Below are 23,709 nucleotides of genomic sequence, written 5' to 3' on the forward strand. Positions count from 1 at the left end.
TGTATGTATTTGCATTTGGTATCTTCCTAATACGGAATTAGTACAAGAGAGTGCAGCAGACAAATACCGAGATAACATTGCCATTATTAGTATGAGGTTTATTTCGTGTTTTCCTATTTAAAATTTACCATACCGAATTACAAAAATCTATTGTTACTGTACATGGGTGCTAGCCAAAGGTATCGCTTTATTGGAAACCTAGCAAGGATACGTTATACAGTATAGTATGGGCATACTGTAATGGCTTATACAGCAGAGTACAGTACTGGTGACTTTCCTTAATGACACCAAGTTGTACAAGTCTTCGATTACTTTTATTGTAGAATTTGCACGGCTACCCCCTTGGACCAAATAGCCTTGTCCCCAAATCCCTCTAACCCTGACAACATCCTCACCCTAACTTTGGTTTCGAGCGTCCGCCATTTCGAATGAGTGTGAGTACAGCTGGCGGAGTAACCTGGGGACGAGGCTATGGGATCACTTGACCATAAGAGTGTTTCAGTAGCCCTCTAGCCCACGCATTGTGACTGAGAGGAGTACCACCTTGTTTCGCACACCAAAAGCAAGACTCTTTCCGTCATCATCGCAGAACTCAAACATGACGCTATTTACGTGACGGAGCATTACTAGAAAGGGTAGTAAGCGTAACCTACGTACCGCACATTCCTTTAATATGTAGCACTCCTAGCACACTTATCTCAAGCACTAGGGGTACTAGTAAGTAGAAATACACTTATATCACACAAGTACGATTATCTCAAGCGCAAGGTACCGCGCTTGGGGTAGTTATAAGACGTATCAAACTTATTTTGGCGCTAGGAACATGTAACGCACTTATCTGAACCCACAATTTGTTATGGGGAATATGGTATAACTTCATAGCAAGTAAGGTCATTAGTTATCGTATGTACAGCCTACATCTATTCTTGGCGTCACGATGGAAGTCCTAAGGACGTAGCACCCCGGATATCCCGGGAGATCACACCCCACACCAAACGTCCAGTAGATTCCCAGGTATTCTAGCGGTCTGCACCAAACGCTTGGGTCGATGGCACACGGGACTTCGCCCTCTTGGTGCTAACCCAGGGGAAGAAGCTGACTGTGCAGTTACAACTCGTCTTTTCTTTTGTTCTTCAGCTTCTCGAAACGTTTCGTCATGTGATCGTTCACCGTCTGGAGCTCGTTGACTTCATCTTGTGCTTTGCGAAGCTGTGCAAAGATAAACGTTCGATGAGACACGGCGATGCGCAACGTCGCCGGAACCCCGTTGTAAGGGCACCCACATAATAGGAACACCATGTTATCAGTGTATTAAGTCCCCATAAAAGAAGGGTCATACAGGACTGAGGACCCTGGAGTTCCAACGATGTCCTCATAATTGAGGTTTGACAGTACAATTATTCAACTGATATAAAGTCGAGTTACTAAAGATTTATTCCTGCACAATCTTTAGATTAGGGCACATTTATCTTTGATTGCGCTAACAACCGGTAGGAGAAGCCCGTTCCTCCTGATATTTACCTCACGCTGAAGTTTTCGCTTTTCCGACTTCAAAGTATCCTCGGTAGACTCCTAGAAGAAAATGTCAAAGTCAAGTTGGTGATCACAAATTTCACTTGTTCCCAAGAGCAATCGCTCCACAGCACAGCGAAGGCCTGCAGTACCTCCACCATACTTAGATGACACATGTATACTTACCGCGGTCTCTGCTTGCGTCTTATAGCGCTTCACTTGGCTCTCAAGCCTCATTATCTGAAGAGAAGAAACTCGATTACTAAGCATAGCAACATACCCTGCTAACAAAGTTAGACAACTAAACTCAATCAAAACAGTTACACCTCACAACCTCATATACAGTGTGACCTGGATTTTACGATGGCATTCTTTTCGGTTTAACGATACAAATCTGTTTTCCTGAGCGTAATTTTGACCTCGATACAACCATATTACTGATTCTGTCGGAAACTACAGATAATCTATTTATTTTGTCTTGACAGGTCTTTTTCAATACAGATTACGGTCTTACAAAGAGTAACTGTACAGTCTTTCACAGATTACAGTTACAGTTTTATTATTTTTTAAAAGTTGATGCTTAACCCGACCTCGCTACAACGATATTTTCAATGAATTTTCTTTTTTACCGTAAAGGACCTCTTTGCAACGATACCCCTATTCTACGATACATTTTCTTTCCCCCGAGACATATCGTAAAATCCAGGTTCCACTGTAACCACACATGTCTACTTGTTAAACCGTATTACCCCATATAACCACACAGGTCTACTTGTTACACCTTATAACCACATATAACCACACAGGTCTACTTGTTACACCTCATAACCACATATAACCACACAGGTCTACTTGTTACACCATATAACCCCATATAACCACACAGGTCTACTTGTTACACCCTATAACCCCATATAACCACACAGGTCTACTTGTTACACCTCATAACCACAGAGGTCTACTTGTTACACCTCACAACCCCATATAACCACAGAGGTCTACTTGTTACACCTCACAACCCCATATAACCATACAGGTCTACTTGTTACACCATATAACCCAATATAACCACACAGGTCTACTTGTTACACCATACGACCACATATAACCACACAGGTCTACTTGTTACACCTCACAACCCCATATAACCACACAGGTCTACTTGTTACACCTTATAACCACATATAACCACACAGGTCTACTTGTTACACCTCACAACCCCATATAACCACACAGGTCTACTTGTTACACCTTATAACCACATATAACCACACAGGTCTACTTGTTACACCTCACAACCCCATATAACCACACAGGTCTACTTGTTACACCTCACAGCCCCATATAACCACACAGGTCTACTTGTTACACCTTATAACCCCATATAACCACACAGGTCTACTTGTTACACCTCACAACCCCATATAAGCACACAGGTCTACTTGTTACACCTTATAACCACATATAAACACACAGGTCTACTTGTTACACCATATATCCACATATAACCACACAGGTCTACTTGTTACACCTTATAACCACATATAACCACACAGGTTTACTTGTTAAACCTTATAACCCCATATAACCACACAGGTCTACTTGTTACACCTCACAACCCCATATAGCCACACAGGTCTACTTGTTACACCTTAAAACCACATATAACCACACAGGTCTACTTGTTACACCTTATAACCCCATATAACCACACAGGTTTACTTGTTACACCTCATAACCACATATAACCACACAGGTCTACTTGTTACAACTCATAACCCCATATAACCACACAGGTCTACTTGTTACACCTCACAGCCCCATATAACCACACAGGTCTACTTGTTACACCTTATAACCCCATATAACCACACAGGTCTACTTGTTACACCTCACAACCCCATATAAGCACACAGGTCTACTTGTTACACCTTATAACCACATATAACCACACAGGTCTACTTGTTACACCTCATAACCACATATAACCACACAGGTCTACTTGTTACACCATATAACCCCATATAACCACACAGGTCTACTTGTTACACCTTATAACCCCATATAACCACACAGGTCTACTTGTTACACCTCATAACCACAGAGGTCTACTTGTTACACCTCACAACCCCATATAACCACAGAGGTCTACTTGTTACACCTCACAACCCCATATAACCATACAGGTCTACTTGTTACACCATATAACCCAATATAACCACACAGGTCTACTTGTTACACCATACGACCACATATAACCACACAGGTCTACTTGTTACACCTCACAACCCCATATAACCACACAGGTCTACTTGTTACACCTTATAACCACATATAACCACACAGGTCTACTTGTTACACCTCACAACCCCATATAACCACACAGGTCTACTTGTTACACCTTATAACCACATATAACCACACAGGTCTACTTGTTACACCTCACAACCCCATATAACCACACAGGTCTACTTGTTACACCTCACAGCCCCATATAACCACACAGGTCTACTTGTTACACCTTATAACCCCATATAACCACACAGGTCTACTTGTTACACCTCACAACCCCATATAAGCACACAGGTCTACTTGTTACACCTTATAACCACATATAAACACACAGGTCTACTTGTTACACCATATATCCACATATAACCACACAGGTCTACTTGTTACACCTTATAACCACATATAACCACACAGGTTTACTTGTTAAACCTTATAACCCCATATAACCACACAGGTCTACTTGTTACACCTCACAACCCCATATAGCCACACAGGTCTACTTGTTACACCTTAAAACCACATATAACCACACAGGTCTACTTGTTACACCTTATAACCTCATATAACCACACAGGTTTACTTGTTACACCTCATAACCACATATAACCACACAGGTCTACTTGTTACAACTCATAACCCCATATAACCACACAGGTCTACTTGTTACACCTCACAACCCCATATAACCACACAGGTCTACTTGTTACACCTCATAACCACACAGGTCTACTTGTTACACCTTATAACCACATATAACCACACAGGTCTACTTGTTACAACTCATAACCCCATATAACCACACAGGTCTACTTGTTACACCTTATAACCCCATATAACCACACAGGTCTACTTGTTACACCTTATAACCACATATAACTACACAGGTCTACTTGTTACAACTCATAACCCCATATAACCACACAGGTTTACTTGTTACACCTTATAACCCCATATAACCACACAGGTCTACTTGTTACAACTCACAACCCCATATAACCACACAGGTTTACTTGTTACACCTTATAACCCCATATAACCACACAGGTTTACTTGTTACACCTATAACCCAATATTACCATACAGGTACTCACCACGCCTTCTTGTTGAGCATTCTCCTGTTCGGCCTTTTGAAGTTTTATTATTTAACTCACAACCCCATATAACCACACAGGTCTACTTGTTACACCTCACAACCCCATATAACCACACAGGTCTACTTGTTACACCTTATAACCCCATATAACCACACAGGTCTACTTGTTACACCTCACAACCCCATATAAGCACACAGGTCTACTTGTTACACCTTATAACCACATATAAACACACAGGTCTACTTGTTACACCATATATCCACATATAACCACACAGGTCTACTTGTTACACCTCACAACCCCATATAACCACACAGGTCTACTTGTTACACCTTATAACCACATATAACCACACAGGTCTACTTGTTACACCTCACAACCCCATATAACCACACAGGTCTACTTGTTACACCTCACAGCCCCATATAACCACACAGGTCTACTTGTTACACCTTATAACCCCATATAACCACACAGGTCTACTTGTTACACCTCACAACCCCATATAAGCACACAGGTCTACTTGTTACACCTTATAACCACATATAAACACACAGGTCTACTTGTTACACCATATATCCACATATAACCACACAGGTCTACTTGTTACACCTTATAACCACATATAACCACACAGGTTTACTTGTTAAACCTTATAACCCCATATAACCACACAGGTCTACTTGTTACACCTCACAACCCCATATAGCCACACAGGTCTACTTGTTACACCTTAAAACCACATATAACCACACAGGTCTACTTGTTACACCTTATAACCCCATATAACCACACAGGTTTACTTGTTACACCTCATAACCACATATAACCACACAGGTCTACTTGTTACAACTCATAACCCCATATAACCACACAGGTCTACTTGTTACACCTCACAGCCCCATATAACCACACAGGTCTACTTGTTACACCTTATAACCCCATATAACCACACAGGTCTACTTGTTACACCTCACAACCCCATATAAGCACACAGGTCTACTTGTTACACCTTATAACCACATATAACCACACAGGTCTACTTGTTACACCTCATAACCACATATAACCACACAGGTCTACTTGTTACACCATATAACCCCATATAACCACACAGGTCTACTTGTTACACCTTATAACCCCATATAACCACACAGGTCTACTTGTTACACCTCATAACCACAGAGGTCTACTTGTTACACCTCACAACCCCATATAACCACAGAGGTCTACTTGTTACACCTCACAACCCCATATAACCATACAGGTCTACTTGTTACACCATATAACCCAATATAACCACACAGGTCTACTTGTTACACCATACGACCACATATAACCACACAGGTCTACTTGTTACACCTCACAACCCCATATAACCACACAGGTCTACTTGTTACACCTTATAACCACATATAACCACACAGGTCTACTTGTTACACCTCACAACCCCATATAACCACACAGGTCTACTTGTTACACCTTATAACCACATATAACCACACAGGTCTACTTGTTACACCTCACAACCCCATATAACCACACAGGTCTACTTGTTACACCTCACAGCCCCATATAACCACACAGGTCTACTTGTTACACCTTATAACCCCATATAACCACACAGGTCTACTTGTTACACCTCACAACCCCATATAAGCACACAGGTCTACTTGTTACACCTTATAACCACATATAAACACACAGGTCTACTTGTTACACCATATATCCACATATAACCACACAGGTCTACTTGTTACACCTTATAACCACATATAACCACACAGGTTTACTTGTTAAACCTTATAACCCCATATAACCACACAGGTCTACTTGTTACACCTCACAACCCCATATAGCCACACAGGTCTACTTGTTACACCTTAAAACCACATATAACCACACAGGTCTACTTGTTACACCTTATAACCTCATATAACCACACAGGTTTACTTGTTACACCTCATAACCACATATAACCACACAGGTCTACTTGTTACAACTCATAACCCCATATAACCACACAGGTCTACTTGTTACACCTCACAACCCCATATAACCACACAGGTCTACTTGTTACACCTCATAACCACACAGGTCTACTTGTTACACCTTATAACCACATATAACCACACAGGTCTACTTGTTACAACTCATAACCCCATATAACCACACAGGTCTACTTGTTACACCTTATAACCCCATATAACCACACAGGTCTACTTGTTACACCTTATAACCACATATAACTACACAGGTCTACTTGTTACAACTCATAACCCCATATAACCACACAGGTTTACTTGTTACACCTTATAACCCCATATAACCACACAGGTCTACTTGTTACAACTCACAACCCCATATAACCACACAGGTTTACTTGTTACACCTTATAACCCCATATAACCACACAGGTTTACTTGTTACACCTATAACCCAATATTACCATACAGGTACTCACCACGCCTTCTTGTTGAGCATTCTCCTGTTCGGCCTTTTGAAGTTTTATTATTTAACTCACAACCCCATATAACCACACAGGTCTACTTGTTACACCTCACAACCCCATATAACCACACAGGTCTACTTGTTACACCTTATAACCCCATATAACCACACAGGTCTACTTGTTACACCTCACAACCCCATATAAGCACACAGGTCTACTTGTTACACCTTATAACCACATATAAACACACAGGTCTACTTGTTACACCATATATCCACATATAACCACACAGGTCTACTTGTTACACCTTATAACCACATATAACCACACAGGTTTACTTGTTAAACCTTATAACCCCATATAACCACACAGGTCTACTTGTTACACCTCACAACCCCATATAACCACACAGGTCTACTTGTTACACCTTAAAACCACATATAACCACACAGGTCTACTTGTTACACCTTATAACCCCATATAACCACACAGGTTTACTTGTTACACCTCATAACCACATATAACCACACAGGTCTACTTGTTACAACTCATAACCCCATATAACCACACAGGTCTACTTGTTACACCTCACAACCCCATATAACCACACAGGTCTACTTGTTACACCTCATAACCACACAGGTCTACTTGTTACACCTTATAACCACATATAACCACACAGGTCTACTTGTTACAACTCATAACCCCATATAACCACACAGGTCTACTTGTTACACCTCACAACCCCATATAACCACACAGGTCTACTTGTTACACCTCATAACCACACAGGTCTACTTGTTACACCTTATAACCACATATAACCACACAGGTCTACTTGTTACAACTCATAACCCCATATAACCACACAGGTCTACTTGTTACACCTTATAACCCCATATAACCACACAGGTCTACTTGTTACACCTTATAACCACATATAACTACACAGGTCTACTTGTTACAACTCATAACCCCATATAACCACACAGGTTTACTTGTTACACCTTATAACCCCATATAACCACACAGGTCTACTTGTTACAACTCACAACCCCATATAACCACACACGTTTACTTGTTACACCTTATAACCCCATATAACCACACAGGTTTACTTGTTACACCTATAACCCAATATTACCATACAGGTACTCACCACGCCTTCTTGTCGAGCATTCTCCTGTTCGGCCTTTTGAAGTTTTATTCTAAAGTCATTAATTTGTCGACTGAATTCTCCTAGAAATAGAGACAAGACATAATAATATGGTAATTTATCTGATGCGTGGTAAATATACAACCATTGCATAATGTGAGTGGGAAAGCTTACTTCTTAGTTCCTCAAGGTCAGCAGTGATCGTCTTTGGCATTTCAAAGTCTTCTCTTCTCAGACTGCTGACTTCTTCTTGGAGCTTTTTAATCTAACAAAAAGATAGATGCAAAGTTCTATGAAACAACATTATATCCATTAGGAATGATGCTTACTGTAATTAAGGGGACAAATCATTTTGGAATGATGTAACAATGCCGCATTCGATTGGGCAAGCACCTACTGTATATCTATTGGGAATGATTTTACAGATCAGTTGGAACTGGTTCAATAGACACCCACTGACACACTTATTGTATTGACAAGGCACACGAGCAGAATGGTGCTAAGTAGGTTACCTGTGCAACAAGCACCTCTCTATCATCGGTCACAGATGGTTGCATGCTACTTGAGCGTTGACTGTCAGACCTGCTACGACTTTCAGAAAAACTACTTTTTTCTGAAAAAGGAAAAAGAGTAAGGAAAGAAATTTTATTTTATTGTTTAATATTTTATTGAGACCTGATAGCTTGCCTCTTCAATATTATGTACCACATATAAACATATGTACAGTAATATTTGTAAAGTGTATAGGGGTGGGGAATTTATTGTGCTATCTTGATCTATGTGGGCCCCATTAAAGCCTCAACCTCTAGGGTTTGACATCTGGGGGTTGGCACTCATGTGCAAGCCTACTACAAGCCAACTACATCAGAAATATTTTAAAATGTTCCTTATATGAACTTTTTTCGTGAGCTATAAGCATTTAATGCATGATGCATACTGTACCTGATCCAGATTCATCTATTGTAGAGCCTTCCCTCAGTGACTCAAAAACATTAATTTCATCTTTGTTGCTTTCTGAATTATCTTCATACAAATTCAGGCCACGCTCCTACAAACAATAGGTAATAGGAAATAGCGTCCTGAATGCCATAATTCTCAACAATTCAGTGTTATCTAAAACAGTTAAACAAACAGCTACTTACAGCAAGCCAGTTATCTCTGTATTCTATTGCATCTTTTAATCTCTGTATTTCAGATTCATTGTCTTTTATCTGTCTCTGGTATTTCTCTGCTTCCTGTTGAAAATAACATAAGGTAATTACTCTTTATTACAAATGACATATATCAATTGAATGATTTACTATAAATTACCCATAAACTTACCCTTGTTTTATCCTTCAACTCAACTTTTACTTCACATGATATTTCCTCTTCTTCACTCAACCTTAAGACAATACAAAACATTGGTTTCAGACTGTTTTTTTAACATGACCCTCCCACCCAAACCAATAAAAAAAAAAACAACAACAATCAAAATGTATCATCGGCCATATCTTTCAGGGCCTCAAACATCAGCCCTTCCTGTACCTTGGATATCCATATGCCATCTATTCCTAGACCTTGGATTTCCATATGCCATCTATTCCTGTACCTTGGATATCTATATGCCATCTATTCATGTACCTAAGATATCCTTATGCCATCTATTTCTGTACCTTAGATATCCATATGCCATCTATTCCTGTACCTTGGATATCCATATGCCATCTATTCCTGTATCTTAGATATCCATATGCCATCTATTCATGTACCTAAGATATCCTTATGCCATCTATTTCTGTACCTTAGATATCCATATGCCATCTATTCCTGTACCTTGGATATCCATATGCCATCTATTCCTGTACCTTGGATATCCATATGCCATCTATTCCTGTACCTTGGATATCCATATGCCATCTATTCCTGTATCTTAGATATCCATATGTCATCTATTCCTGTACCTTGGATATCCTTATGCCATCTATTTCTGTACCTTAGATGTCCATATGCCATCTATTCCTGTACCTTGGATATCCATATGCCATCTATTCCTGTATCTTAGATATCCATATGACATCTATTCCTGTACCTTGGATATCCATATACCATCTATTCCTGTACCGTAGATATCCATATGCCATCTATTCCTGTACCTTATATATCCATATGCCATCTATTCCTGTACCTTGGATATCCATATGCCATCTGTTCCTGTACCTTCGATATCCATATGACATCTATTCCTGTACCTTGTATATCCATATGCCATCTATTCCTGTACCTTGGATATCCATATGACATCTATTCCTGTACCTTGGATATCCATATGAAATCTACTCCTGTACCTTAGATATCCATATGCCATCTATTCCTGTACCTTAAATATCTATATGCCATCTATTCCTGTACCTTGTATATCCATATGCCATATATTCCTGTACCTTGGATATCCATATGCCATCTATTCCTGTACCTTAGATATCTATGCCATCTATTCCTGTACCTTGGATATCAATATGCTATTTATTCCTGGGCCTTAGATATCCATATGCCATCTATTCCTGTACCTTAGATATCTATGTTATCTATTCCTGTACCTAATATATCCTTATGCCATCTATTCCTGTACCTTGGATATCCATATGCCATCTATTCCTGTACCTTGGATATCCATATGCCATCTATTCCTGTACCTTGGATATCATTATGCCATCTATTCCTGTACTTTAGATATCCATATGCCATCTATTCCTGTACCTTGATATCCATATGCCATCTATTCCTGTACCTTGGATATCCATATGCCATCTATTCCTGTACCTTGGATATCCATATGCCATCTATTCCTGTACCTTGGATATCATTATGCCATCTATTCCTGTACTTTAGATATCCATATGCCATCTATTCCTGTACCTTGGAATACTATTCCTTGCATGGCCTTAGATTCCCAGACACCATCACTTTCTTTATGTTCGATGCCCAGATACTATTCCTTGCATGGCCTTAGATACCCGACACCATCACTTTCTTTATGTTCGATGCCCAGATACTATTCCTTGCATGGCCTTAGATACCCTGACACCATCACTTTCTTTATGTTCGATGCCCAGATACTATTCCTTGCATGGCCTTAGATACCCTGACACCATCACTTTCTTTATATTAGACACCCAGATACTATTCCTTGCATGGCCTTAGATACCCTGACACCATCACTTTCTTTATCTTTGACATCCAGATACTATTCCTTGCATGGCCTTAGATACCTAGATCTTATCTTAGATGCCCAGATACTATACCTTCCATTGCCTTAGATACCCTGACACCATCACTTTCTTTATATTAGACATCCAGATACTATTCCTTGCATGGCCTTAGATACCCTGACACCATCACTTTCTTTATATTAGACACCCAGATACTATTCCTTACATGGCCTTAGATACCCTGACACCATCACTTTCTTTATCTTTGATGCCCAGATACCATTCCTTGCATGGCCTTAGATACCCTGACACCATCACTTTCTTTATCTTAGATGCCCAGATCTTATTCCTTGCATGGCCTTAGATGCCAAATACCATCACTTTCTTTATCTTAGATGCCCAGATATAATTCTTTGCATGGTCTTAGATGCCAAATAGAGACAGACGACATCAACCCATACATTCACAGATTGTAAAATCAAGTTATTTACCTGTCTTTAAGGCAATCCACTTGGTAAAGCAACGCCTGCTTTTCATTGTCAAGTTGGGCTATGGAGACCATGTTTTTTCTATATTTTTCTTCCAGATCATGTAGTGACTCCTGGTTAGAAATATAAAAAAGGATGCATCATGTAAGAATCACAAGGCCCTTGCTTTGGGTAGGATTATTTCAAAGTAATTAAAGAGGCCATTCGCACCATCTTATTCTTTCTCAAGTCAAAGTCACACAAATCTGCATCTCCACTGACAAATTCAATAAAAAAATTTAGCAGACTTCAATAATGATGATTATTTTGAAATAGACTGTTGTTTTTTCAAATCTAAAGCAGTAGTTGATTGTCATTCTTTACTGTGAAATACTGTTGGCACATTATGGTGCAAATTACCAACAAGCCTTAAAATCAATTTTACCTGGACGGATCGAAGTGCTTTTTCTGGCACCATTGGACCATTGGCCTCTGGGCATTTCTGGTCATCTTTAGGGATGCTGGGACTTGCTCCAGAGGAGATGGAACGACCAATTGGTACCTGAGGTATAGAACAACGCAATGTCTAATCATACACAAACAACTTCAAGACTCTGGAGGCATTAAAAACACAGTTCAAGTAATCAGACCAAGAGTTCAAGTTATATGGATAAGTTAAAAATATAATTTCAATTACTTAAATAAATAAATAAATCTGAAATGTTCGTGTAAAAATATTAGTACATTTATTCCCCCAAGGTAATATTTAGGTACTTTAGACAAAGACAAGCTATTGGGTTTCAAGTTGAGAAGAAAGAAAGGTTTCCTATCAATGAAGTGATAAAAAGAGCATTCATTCTAGATCTCAATAGGGCTTCTGGAATTACGTGCTTGTGTGGAAGTGCGTAATTTGGCTTTTTCATCGTAATCCGCATAATCCACAAATTTTCGCGTAATCCCACGTAATTCTGCTAAATTTTGAAAGAAAAATAATTTAATTGCACAGCTGATGTATTCTTTTAGGGTTCTTACCTCTATTTCTCGTAAAAAAAGAAAGATATTCTTGGTAAGAGTGCGATATTTTGAACTGAATTTCGAAAACGAATAAAATGACTAGGAGTTCTTTGCTAAACCACGAAGGCCTAGGACTAACAATAAAATACCTTTTTTTAATTGGCTAGGAGCCAATGAAAACCTGCCTAAGATATTTTCACGCAAAAAATAACCTTTTCAAGTTATTTCGTGCTTTTCTTTGGTACAAATTGTAGATTGGGCGCAACAGTTGATATTCCGTGTAATTTAGCACGTAATTCAGTAAAAAATCCCGCAAAATATTGATTTTTAAAGAAACTTGTATTGCAAAATCCCGCGTAATTTAGCATGTAATGATTGATTTTTCGAGTAAGTTAGCAAAGAATCCCATGGAATTTTGAGTTTTTTTCCGTGCAATTCCAGAAGCACTGTCTCATTAAAAATTGAACCTGCAATCTCTAAATATCAGGTACAAAGCACAGAAAGAAAAGTTTATAAATGGAAAAATGCTCTACCCACCGGCGTAGCCAGGATTTTTAACAGGAGGGGGCCCCCTGGGACTTTCACAGCATTTTCTCTTGTATTTTAGATAATGTCTCGTACATTTACTGTATTTTTGGCTGCTAAAAGGGGGGCGCAAGCCCCCCCTGGCTACGCCCCTGCTAATTTCATGGGTTTGATTGACGACAGATTTATAAATGACTTTTTAAATAGTTCTATGGAGTGGTCCTAACCTTCTTCTTGCCAGAGCTGTCATCCACTTGAAATTGTTTATCAAGCTCATCTTCGGCCTGTACAAGCAAAAAACAAGATTAAGTTTGTTTACAATAGACTCAGGAGGATGCATATACTACTCAAAGCCAGTGCAGGGGGGGGGGGGGGGGCATTTTCAGAAATTATAAGGAAATGACTGTAGGGGCATACCCATTAAGTCTCTGTATCATCCCCCCTCCCCCAATATTTTGTTCTTACAGTACAACCTTAGTCAATGTCTTAATTACTTGATCGATTAAGTTCAGTTTTGATACAATTTGATACTAGGGATTTCCTGGAAATCTGCTAAATATTTACACTGATGCAGTTTTGGTTTTAACAGGCTCATATGAAATTTTACCTCTTTCTGTTGCCTCTCTAGTTCTTTCATGCGTATGGTCCGGGCTTCTGCTCTGGCTGCACGTTTAGATGCTAGTCTAGCCTCAGCCTGATAAAGAAAGAAAACAAGAACAAATCAAATAACTTTAGATACATTAAAATCTCAGCTTGCAGAGTTATTCCTTTCTATGTTACCCATGATAACCTGTGGTTTCAACACATGGATTTGCATGGTTAAACATTATATGAAATGGGTGTAGAGCTGAAGCAACTTTTTGCTACTACAAACTATTTATTATCAAAGACACCAAATCTTACCATGATTGTGTCTTCAATAATGAAAGATGACTATATAGGGGGAAGAAAGCATGTCACTTAAATTGCTTTGCAATTGGAATGGGAATCTTTGTATAAAAGAAAATATGCCTTTTGTATGTGAAAGATTCATATAAGTAATAAACAGAAAAACTGCTAAATAACAACTAGAAACATTGTTTGCAAGACAAAAGAACAGACACCAGCACAGACAAGCATTTAAATACATAGCAAACCTCCATTGTCATGCTGATTTTACTAGGAATCACTCCTTAGTCTAATCAGTCATGTACAAATGAAGAGAGAATTATTCAGCACAACTCAACCCCTAAGTCATTCCCATCCAAACTAATCTAGCCTCTATGTACAAGTTAATTTCCTAGTTATAAGTTGACAGTTGACCTTAGTAAATGGTGGTAATTTACTGATCTATTATTGCAAGGTCTCCTACAGGGCATCTTTATTACAAGTAAAAATAAAATTCTTAAGTTATTAGACAGCTAGGCAACAAATCTAGTCTGGTGGAACAGGAATACACCTTCTCTGCTTCACTGCATTCTTCCATAATTAAAATATTGGTAAAAAATATGCACATTAAAATAATGTTGCTTTTGTTTGTGGACAGTATTTAATAAATTTGCTATATGCAATTTTTAAAATAAAAAAATATTTTGGTTTGTAAAAGTATTCCCAAGCCTTCTAAAAGATCTGTGTAACATTTAAGGGCTGTTGATCTTAGATATTCATAAGTTGTGATAACAAATAGCATGCCTCATGATAAAATGCAAAGAATTCTTTGGGCTAATTTGATAATCCATTGCAAACACAGAATGTACTATAAAGAACTCGAAGTAAATTTGTACTTTCTATTCCAGAATACATTTTTTCAACAATGATCCATTCTTCCGTTAAACAGTTTATTCTAACTTACAACTCCTTCAATATGTCAAAACATGAAAATGCACAAAATAGCAATTCTGTACTTAAAAGTACAGAATCATACAGAGATACTACAAAGGAAGAACAGATTAAGCCCTCTGGGTGAAAAATATGTGCCTGAGTGTGTCCTACAATAAATAATTGTCTTTCTATATAAAAAAGGTTATTGCTCAAATTATTTGATCCAACTGCCTTTCAAGATAGGTAACATCACAATGGACGTACGACCCGAACACGAAGACACGAGAAAATTGTTCAGAAACATAGAACAATCTTTGGGAATTGCAGATTTGATATTTTTTATAATTTCTTACAAGCTATAGAGAGATAATAACGCTTATCTATTTTTGCGTTCGATTGAAGGGTAGTGAAGTAAAACCGTCCAAAGCCCAGCCCACACTCCAGACGAACCGTTCACGATACAAGATCAAATTTTAATGATTGCACACAAAATAAATTTGGCTGATGCAAATAATCTGAAGCAACAAAAACCCTTACTGTCAAAATATTATAATTAAAACCAAAGGGGCTATAACAATAAAGATTTGACACACAAGAAATGCTATTTAGTTTACGATTCTATAGTTTAACTTGTGTAGTTGCTCTTACCTCACAAGCGATCTGATTAAGTGCCTGGTCTTCAGAGGCAGACGATGCCGTCCTGGCTAGCCTGCCTCTCCTTGCTGCATGTGAAGCCATCGTGTCAGTGCCAAGGGATATTATATGGAGGAAATCTGGTAGAATCGCTTGTTGTAAACTTGAGCAGTCAATGTGCCGGTGTAATAACTTGTCCCAATCTTACATCTGTTTACACCAAGTAAGCGACTATAGCACTGTGAGCCGGCTGTCTAGCATGTAACACAGTGTCTAGAGTGATGATTTTGCTTTGCTTACTTCGTGAAGTGATCTTAGAGCGATTTTAAAGGCTGTAGAATCTAGTATTTGCGAACGATTCCCAGCTTTCCGCCATGGTTGAATATCTACGGAATCCATCGACAAGCGAGTTAGCGCATGCGCCTAGACCGATAAGTGTGCACGCTGCCCGATAACAACAGGCTCAATCTTATATTAGCTGGGAGCGGAGCTCGAAAACCAAAGAAAAAATCGCGTCCCGGGGATGGATAGGCATAAGATCGTAGAGAATATGGTTACAGTAACAACTATTTTCAGGAGCGTAGTGAGGTTTTTTTTCGGTTCAGCGCCCGGTCACCGCCGGACTGGTATGCCTTGCCTACACTCCGGGACAAGTTCAAGAACGTATTTTATTTTAAGTTAGACGTGCATCATGAAGAGGAAATTTCAATGAAATCGATGTATCGATACCGAGGATATTTTTTCATACATTTTACTTTACTGTATTCTAAATACCGTATACTCTTTATCTAGGAATGAGGGTTCCGTTGCGCACTCGCAGTTCTTTTTTTTTAGCTTTTGCGCCCAAACGACGGTGGAGGCAGGATGCCAATGATACAAAATGTATTATTATCCCGAAACTCCGAAAACAGTAATTTCCGTATAAACCCACTAGCAGGCTATTCCGTTGTTGTTCATGATGGGAGGTCAGAGGCGGATTTTAGGGGTGGGCTGAGAGGGCCCCGGCAGCCCGATTTTCAGATATTTGGCTTCAAAACATCCTCAAATATATTATTTTTCTCGCGAGTGAAACGTTAGAGCAAAATACCCCTGGGTTTCAGAGGATGGCTTCAAAATAACAAGTGATATAAGGAAATACACGGAAGAACGTTGAATCCGGCCCCCTTCTATGAAACTCTTGCTTCGGCCCCCTCTTTTTTGGAGCTCCGAATATGCCGACAAACAAATGTTTACTTACTACACCCATGGGGGGGGACTGGGTACTTTCATAGACACCGAAACGCCCCTCCGGGCCTCCCAGCCCCATTTTAGGCTTGGGAGGTGCGCTGGGCCCCTCTGACCCCCCCCCCCCTTCCCCCCCCCCCATCCCCCAGCCCCATTTTAGGCTTGGGAGGTGCGCTGGGCCCCTCCGACCCCCCCAGCCCCATTCCAGGCTTGGGAGGCGCGGCGCGCCCCTCCGAGCCCCCCAGCCCCGTCTTATGCAGATGAGGCCCCGCGTAGATTGATAATTGCTAATTATCAATCTACGTCGGGACCAATTCGCGTAGATTAATAATTGGCAATTATCAATCTACGTCGGGACCACCTCGCGTAGATAAATAATTAGCAATGGTTAGCAATCATTAATCCGCTGTCTATCAACACTCCGTAGGGTGGCGGGACTGGGGCCTTTCATAGAAACGAGTGGGAACCTTGCAATTAGACCCCCGTCTGTCCTGTAGTATACCGAGCATTCGAAGGATGAAGTGCGGAAAAGATTACTGCGGGTGGCTAAAGGTTGGCCATGCAGACACGTGCGGCCAGAGGTGCATGGACACCTACTGCAAGATGCACCTCCAAAGGCTCCGTAAGGGCAGCCCCCTCGCCGTGCCGTGCAGGATCTGCGGCATGGGGACGCAGTCGGAGACGCGGTTGTGTCGCCCCTGCGGAGCGAATCGTGTAGGGCAGAGGATGCGCGGCACCGAGAGGCGCGCTCGGGAATGGTTCGCACTCGTCTTGTCTGACATCGCAGCCCGCGATACGGGCAATTTGAGACTGGGTGGCACAAGGCATACCCAAACACTCGTCCCGCCGGCTGTGATACGGGCAATTAGAGACTGGGTGGCACAAGGCATACCCAAACACTCGTCCCGCCGGCTGTGATACGGGCAATTAGAGACTGGGTGGCACAAGGCATACCCAAACATGGACACCTACATAGAGGAGGTTCTCAATAGCATGCCTGATAAAGAGGCGCCTGCCGTACTAGCAGGGCTGGTCCAGAACATCCTGGACTAGGACATCCCCGACGATGTCAAACACAAGCTGCTTAAGCCGCTCGTACCGGCGAAAGCGTGGACAGAGGAAGTCTGGCGCAAAAGGGCCCAGAGAGCTTAGACCCCGAGAAGTACTATTCTCTCTTCGTCGGCGGCGCCCATCTTCGGTTCCCAAGCGTGGATGCCACTCTTCGGGGCCAAGACATAAGCGCCGGTGTTTACCAGTAGATACGAGATCTTAGTGGAACAGGTGTCATTGCTCTAAAGCCGGTTATGCGGGGGCCTGATATTAATGACGATGGCTCGGTGTGGTGGGTCTCGCACGAGCGAGAGTCTCTGCGGGCAAACGCAGTGTTGCCACCGGTGCTCGAGATGGTGGACCCCGACCGGCGCTACAGACTCTTTACGGTCGTTGGTAAGGCCCCCGCAGAGCCATTTGCGCCAATCACAGAGGAGGAAGGGCGCTCGGAGCACAAGATCGGTGGGTCGTTAGTCAAAAGAGGGGGCCAAATCGCAGTCGGTGCCCTGGAAGGCATCGATGCGGGTATTTGGGAGAAAGGACGAGAGTACCTCGTCTACGTGAGATGCGAGCTTTGCCCTCTACCTGAGCAAAGTGGTGAGCGTGGGCCAATGTTTGAGCGAGAGGGGAGTGACGCCTTCGCTAACTGTGTTGTGAGCTATGTTGCCGACTTCTTGAGGAATCGCGGCACCTCGCGCTCCCTTGGTCTAACCAAGACACGAGGCAAGATCCTCGAGCGATTCGACAAGAAGCTGGCCACTACGGGATGCACCAAAGAAGACCTCTTTGAGATGGAAAAGAAGCTCGAGGTAAAGCTAGTAGCCGTGGACGCCCTGGGTAACGTCCTGTGGGACTCGGGGAAGTACAAGACTAAGACGAGGATCACTATCCCTTGCCACAATAACCACGCCTGGGCGGAGCTTCCGACTGAACCACCTGCGATCGCAAGCGTCCACGGCCTAGACTTCGAGGCTGAGGGGGAGCTTCGTTCGTTATGTCAGGGGAAGGCAGCGCCTCGCGCTACCAGTGCCGCCACAAAAACGCGCGAGGCAAAAGTGCGAGAGGTGCTCATTCGCTTTATAAACAGGGCGATCCCCAGTAGCACGAGGATCTGGCTGTGTGGGCGCGTTATAGTCACGCACGAAGGCAAACTGTACCGATGGGGACAAGACGGATGGGCTATCGACAGGGCGTTAACAGAAGAGACTGGATATGATCCTCAATGGCTCCCTGATGACCACCCAGCCTACCAAGAGTACACCGAAGCTACGCACTCGATGGGCGGTGCAATAGGGTATCGCTTGAAGAAGTGGACCCAAACGGAGAACATCAGGCCAACGTCTCTTAAATACAGGGACGTCTGGCGAGCGGCGCAGGTTGGGTCCAAAGTGTGAAATAGCAAGGAAAACTTAGGGGCGCAGCCTCATGCGCACATCGACATGCGTGCGGCGTACCTAGGATGCGAGGACAGTGTCTTCGGCGGCGCCTCGGACGCCATTGATCTGGTACGGAAATACGGCTTCCCTACGAACGTGTATCGCATCGCGGATGTTGTGGGACGGCCATTGAGCGAGGTTCTTCAACTAACCGGGGCCATTCAGCTGGCCGAGTGGGAGTTCTCTGAGGCCTGCCAGCCCTACACTTCTGGGAGGGTGGGGCAGCACCTAGAGCAAAACGAGGGCTGGATCACCACGCCAGAGCTCAAGGACCTGTTAGACTCGGGTGACCTCGTCATGGCCACGGCGAGGGAGGTGTTGTATAGCGTCGGAAAAAAGGACTCCATCAAGTTCCCCCACTCCATCGAGTGCCGCCCCGGCGCCGAAGACTCGCAGTACCCTGAGGGTCGAGATCTCGCTGTCCATTTCGTAGGCAAGTGCGCTCGCCACGGCGACGAGTCCTCGATCGTAGTCCGCGACCGTGAGGAAGCCGCGTATCTGATAAACCTCCTTGCGGGCACCGACCACTTACTTAACTTCGAGCATGCCGACGGGGCTCATCTGATCCAACACAAAAACGGTGTCCGGCGCTCACAATGGTACCATATCAGGGCCTTCGTCTTGGCGTACACAAACATAGCGTTGCGACGCATGTTGAGGCGGATCCCTCGCGAAGACGTCCTCCGAGTGTGCACAGATGCAATATACGCAAAGGCGGTGCCCAGTGGTGTAAAGCACGTGGAGCGAAATCCGAGGTATGGAGAGTGGCGCCACAAGAAACCTGGGTACGAGTGGCGACCCGAAGCGGCTTGGGGTCCGAAGAAGTCGGGGAGCTTGGCTAGGGAGCCAAGCACTGCGTCTGCCGTGCGATCTAGTGGCCGCAACCGCTGCAAAGATGCATCTAGCCGGCCAAGGAGGATCGGGGAAGACCGAGTGGGCGGTGAGCATGTTCCGTGGCCGCAACGTTGTGGTGCTCACCCCCGAGAACGACCTCGCCCACGACCATCGCAACAACCCGCGCCTCGCGGTTAAGGCTCAAACCTACCACCACTACCTCTGCATACCAGCGGAGAAGCCGATAGAGGAGTGGAGACCTCCCGAGCTGGGGCACAGACTCGACCGTCCCGCAGAAGTAATCATCATTGACGAGTGCTGTCGGGTACAGACTGAAGTGCTACGCGCCATCCTAGGGTATCTCGCCACGCGGCCGTGTCAGGTAGTGTGTTGTGGCGACTATGGGCAGGTCCCGCCCTGGGGAGATAAAGAGGGGCCTCACGATATGCTCAAGGAGTAGGCACAAGGGAACATCCGCTGGTTCGAGTCAGACTACCGCTGCCTTGCCTGTGTGAAGACTGCGGAAAGCCGTACAGTACATGCGACTGCGGCTCTGCCGCGCCCTCCTCCAGGCTCCGAAACATAAAGGGCCGGATTTGGTGTCAGCCAGATTCCCAACAGCTTGAGGTGTTTCGAGAGGAGTGGGATGGGGTGGCGTTCGACGCGGCGATCGAGCAGGCCCACCGAAGCGATATGTGGGTGTGCTCGACCAACAAGATGGGGGCCCTTGTTCAGCAGCGATTGGTAGAGCACCACATGAAAAACTACCCCCGATTGCCAGCAACCATCCGCTTTGACCCTGATCCTAGCGTCGCGCATCGTTATCGCAAGCAAGGGCGGCCGGTGCCCGTGCCAGGCAAAAGGGGTGAGAAGGTCGACGCGTACAAAGGCACGGTAGTCGAGGTTCCTCTCGACGCGGTCCTTAACGGGCTTCCCCCCGAGTGGAAATACGCGGGCTGGGGGACAGTCCACCGGGTGCAGGACAAGACTATCCAGACTCCAAGACGTCTGTTTATCGTAGACCACAGCTTAGAGGGCTAGATCACGAATGCTGTATACACCGGCATCTCCCGCGTGCGGCGCGCCGACCAGATAGTCCGCGTGATCCCCCCCGATAACACCCCCGGTGCCTTGGTTCCCACAGGACTGCAGGCTACGCCCAGTGAAGAGCTCATTATAGCGCGAATCAAGCGATACGCTATAGACGACAGGCAAAAGGGTCGCACAAAGTACACGGGACCACACCACGATCTGACGGTAGACCACGTACTCGGCATGATTGCTGACGCGGAAAAGAAGTGCACGGTCTGTGGCACTCAGCTTCTGCTTCAGGGGTACACCAAGAGTCATCCCCAATGCTTCAGTATCGACCGGCTGGACGACAGTCAGGGTCACTACAAGTGGAATGTCAGACTCACGTGCCTCAGCTGCAATAGAAGGCACAAGCGCTGATCACGCTAGCGTGGCGCTAGCGTCACGCTACGCAACTGCGAACGCGTGAAGCCATGCTTAGAGTACGCCGTGTAATACAACACTGGCTGTCCGAGCTCCATGACCCTCTTTAGTATTGGGTATGCCTTGCTTGTCCACCACGGGTCCGTCGCTCGCCGTCGGCCCTTGCCCTGAAGGTCTTCCTCGTTTACGGCGATGTACACCTCCGTTCCTACCTCTAAGGGGACCTCTAAGGGGGGCTTCTCGGCTTTGAGAGGCAAGCGCCTCAGCTTTATGGCATCTTTAGGCGCAAAGCCAGTCATACGAGTCTTCGTTACGTTTATGTCCGAGATGACGATTGGCAAAGCAGTAACCCACTCGCGGTTTGTTTCGCCGGATGCTAGCTCCTTCGGGTACTGCGCACGAAATAGGCGCTGTGCCAGCCAGCGATGGAAAGACTCGGCGAAAGCTTGGCTCCTGTGGTGCCCTGGATCAGCCCGTCGGACCTCCACCCCGTGGTCTGTTAGGAGCTTTGTGGTAGCACCCTTGAACTCCGTGCCGTCATCAACCATGAGGACTTTAGGCCATGTGAGAGGTCCCTCTGCATAGATGTCAGCGAGTTCGCGGGAAACGACGGCCGCGCGCTTAGTCCTCAGTGGGCGGGCGGCTTTATATCGTGAAGCAACGTCAACGACAGTCAGGGCATACTTGTACCCGCGGTCGGTTGGCAAGAATAGCAGGTCCGACTGGTGAATACGGTTTGGTATCTGCTCCGAGAAGTGAGCGTAGGTAGTCGGAGGAGGGGGTCTCTGTGTGTAGCCCCCGACGGGCTGCGGGCTTACCAACTTGCGCACTCGATCTATGGAGGCTGAGCCCTTGGGAAGTTTGGCATGCAGAGCGGTCACTCCCTGGTACCCACCTCTAGCGTAGTATATAGGACGAAGGAACGCATCGAGTTCTTCGTCGGACATGCGCTTCGCCGCCATTACGTGTCGGCAATAATGTATCGCGATGCATTGCAACAGGTGTATCAGTCTCCAACAGGCGGTTGCCGTCTGCTCGGGCAGTGCCGGCCTCTTTCTGAGGCCGGTCTGCAATCATCTGCAGTCATCTTATACGTATACGTATATGCGTACGTATACGTATGCGCATACGCGCAGCATGGAAAAAGGCCGCCTAGATGCAGCGCCGGAACGGCAGCTACATCACAGCAAGCGGCTAGCTGTGTAGCCGATGGCGAGATCGCCGGCGCCAATGTAGGCCAACTCGGCGTTTTTCTGCGTTTTGCTGGGGATGTAGTAGTCGGACAGCTCAGGAGCCCGCATCGACGACTCCAGGGATTGTTTTGGCCGGGTCTGGTTGTAGAGTTTGAGCGCGTAGTCAGTGTCGGTGAAGTTTTGCTTTGCGAGGGACCCTCTCTCGCGACTTTGAGCTTGCCAATCGAGGATTGTTTGTCGCCGCTGTTGGTAGCGTTCATAGTCTTGTTGGTATTTCTCTAGGGCCTTGTCGTGCCTCTCCTTCTCAGCTAAGGCAGGGCTCTCATCGTTCGACAGGAACTTTGCGAGGTAGTTGCCACCAACGAATGCAGTCGCGTTTAG

The 23,709-nt window shown here is 44.1% G+C and overlaps 1 protein-coding gene across 1 annotated transcript; it reads right to left on the reverse strand.

Annotated features, from left to right (window-relative positions):
* Positions 1-77: 77 nt before the first annotated feature.
* Positions 78-16,548, reverse strand: LOC116619927 (leucine-rich repeat flightless-interacting protein 2). Its single transcript, XM_032385270.2, has 14 exons — positions 16,152-16,548; positions 14,311-14,397; positions 13,931-13,987; positions 12,610-12,726; positions 12,189-12,298; positions 9,830-9,890; positions 9,649-9,741; positions 9,449-9,554; positions 9,019-9,119; positions 8,681-8,771; positions 8,510-8,589; positions 1,699-1,752; positions 1,522-1,572; positions 78-1,209 (listed from the first exon to the last, which is right to left on the reverse strand). Exons 1-14 carry the CDS (start codon positions 16,239-16,241, stop codon positions 1,108-1,110), a joined length of 1,200 nt encoding a protein of 399 aa, XP_032241161.1. The 5' UTR covers positions 16,242-16,548; the 3' UTR covers positions 78-1,107.
* Between the last annotated feature and the right edge of the window lie 7,161 nt (positions 16,549-23,709).

The sequence above is a fragment of the Nematostella vectensis genome, chromosome 2, assembly GCF_932526225.1.
Source record: "Nematostella vectensis chromosome 2, jaNemVect1.1, whole genome shotgun sequence".
In the NCBI taxonomy this organism is placed as follows: Eukaryota; Metazoa; Cnidaria; class Anthozoa; order Actiniaria; family Edwardsiidae; genus Nematostella; species Nematostella vectensis.

Bases quoted from the DNA above. Each gene is read 5' to 3' on its own strand.
- LOC116619927 (XM_032385270.2), bottom strand. From the start codon at position 16,241: ATGGCTTCACATGCAGCAAGGAGAGGCAGGCTAGCCAGGACGGCATCG. The intron at 9,555-9,648 runs GTAAGTAGCTGT...TATTGTTTGTAG, and splicing joins ACAGAGATAACTGGCTTGCT to GAGCGTGGCCTGAATTTGTA. The intron at 1,573-1,698 runs GTAAGTATACAT...ATTTTCTTCTAG, and splicing joins AGACGCAAGCAGAGACCGCG to GAGTCTACCGAGGATACTTT.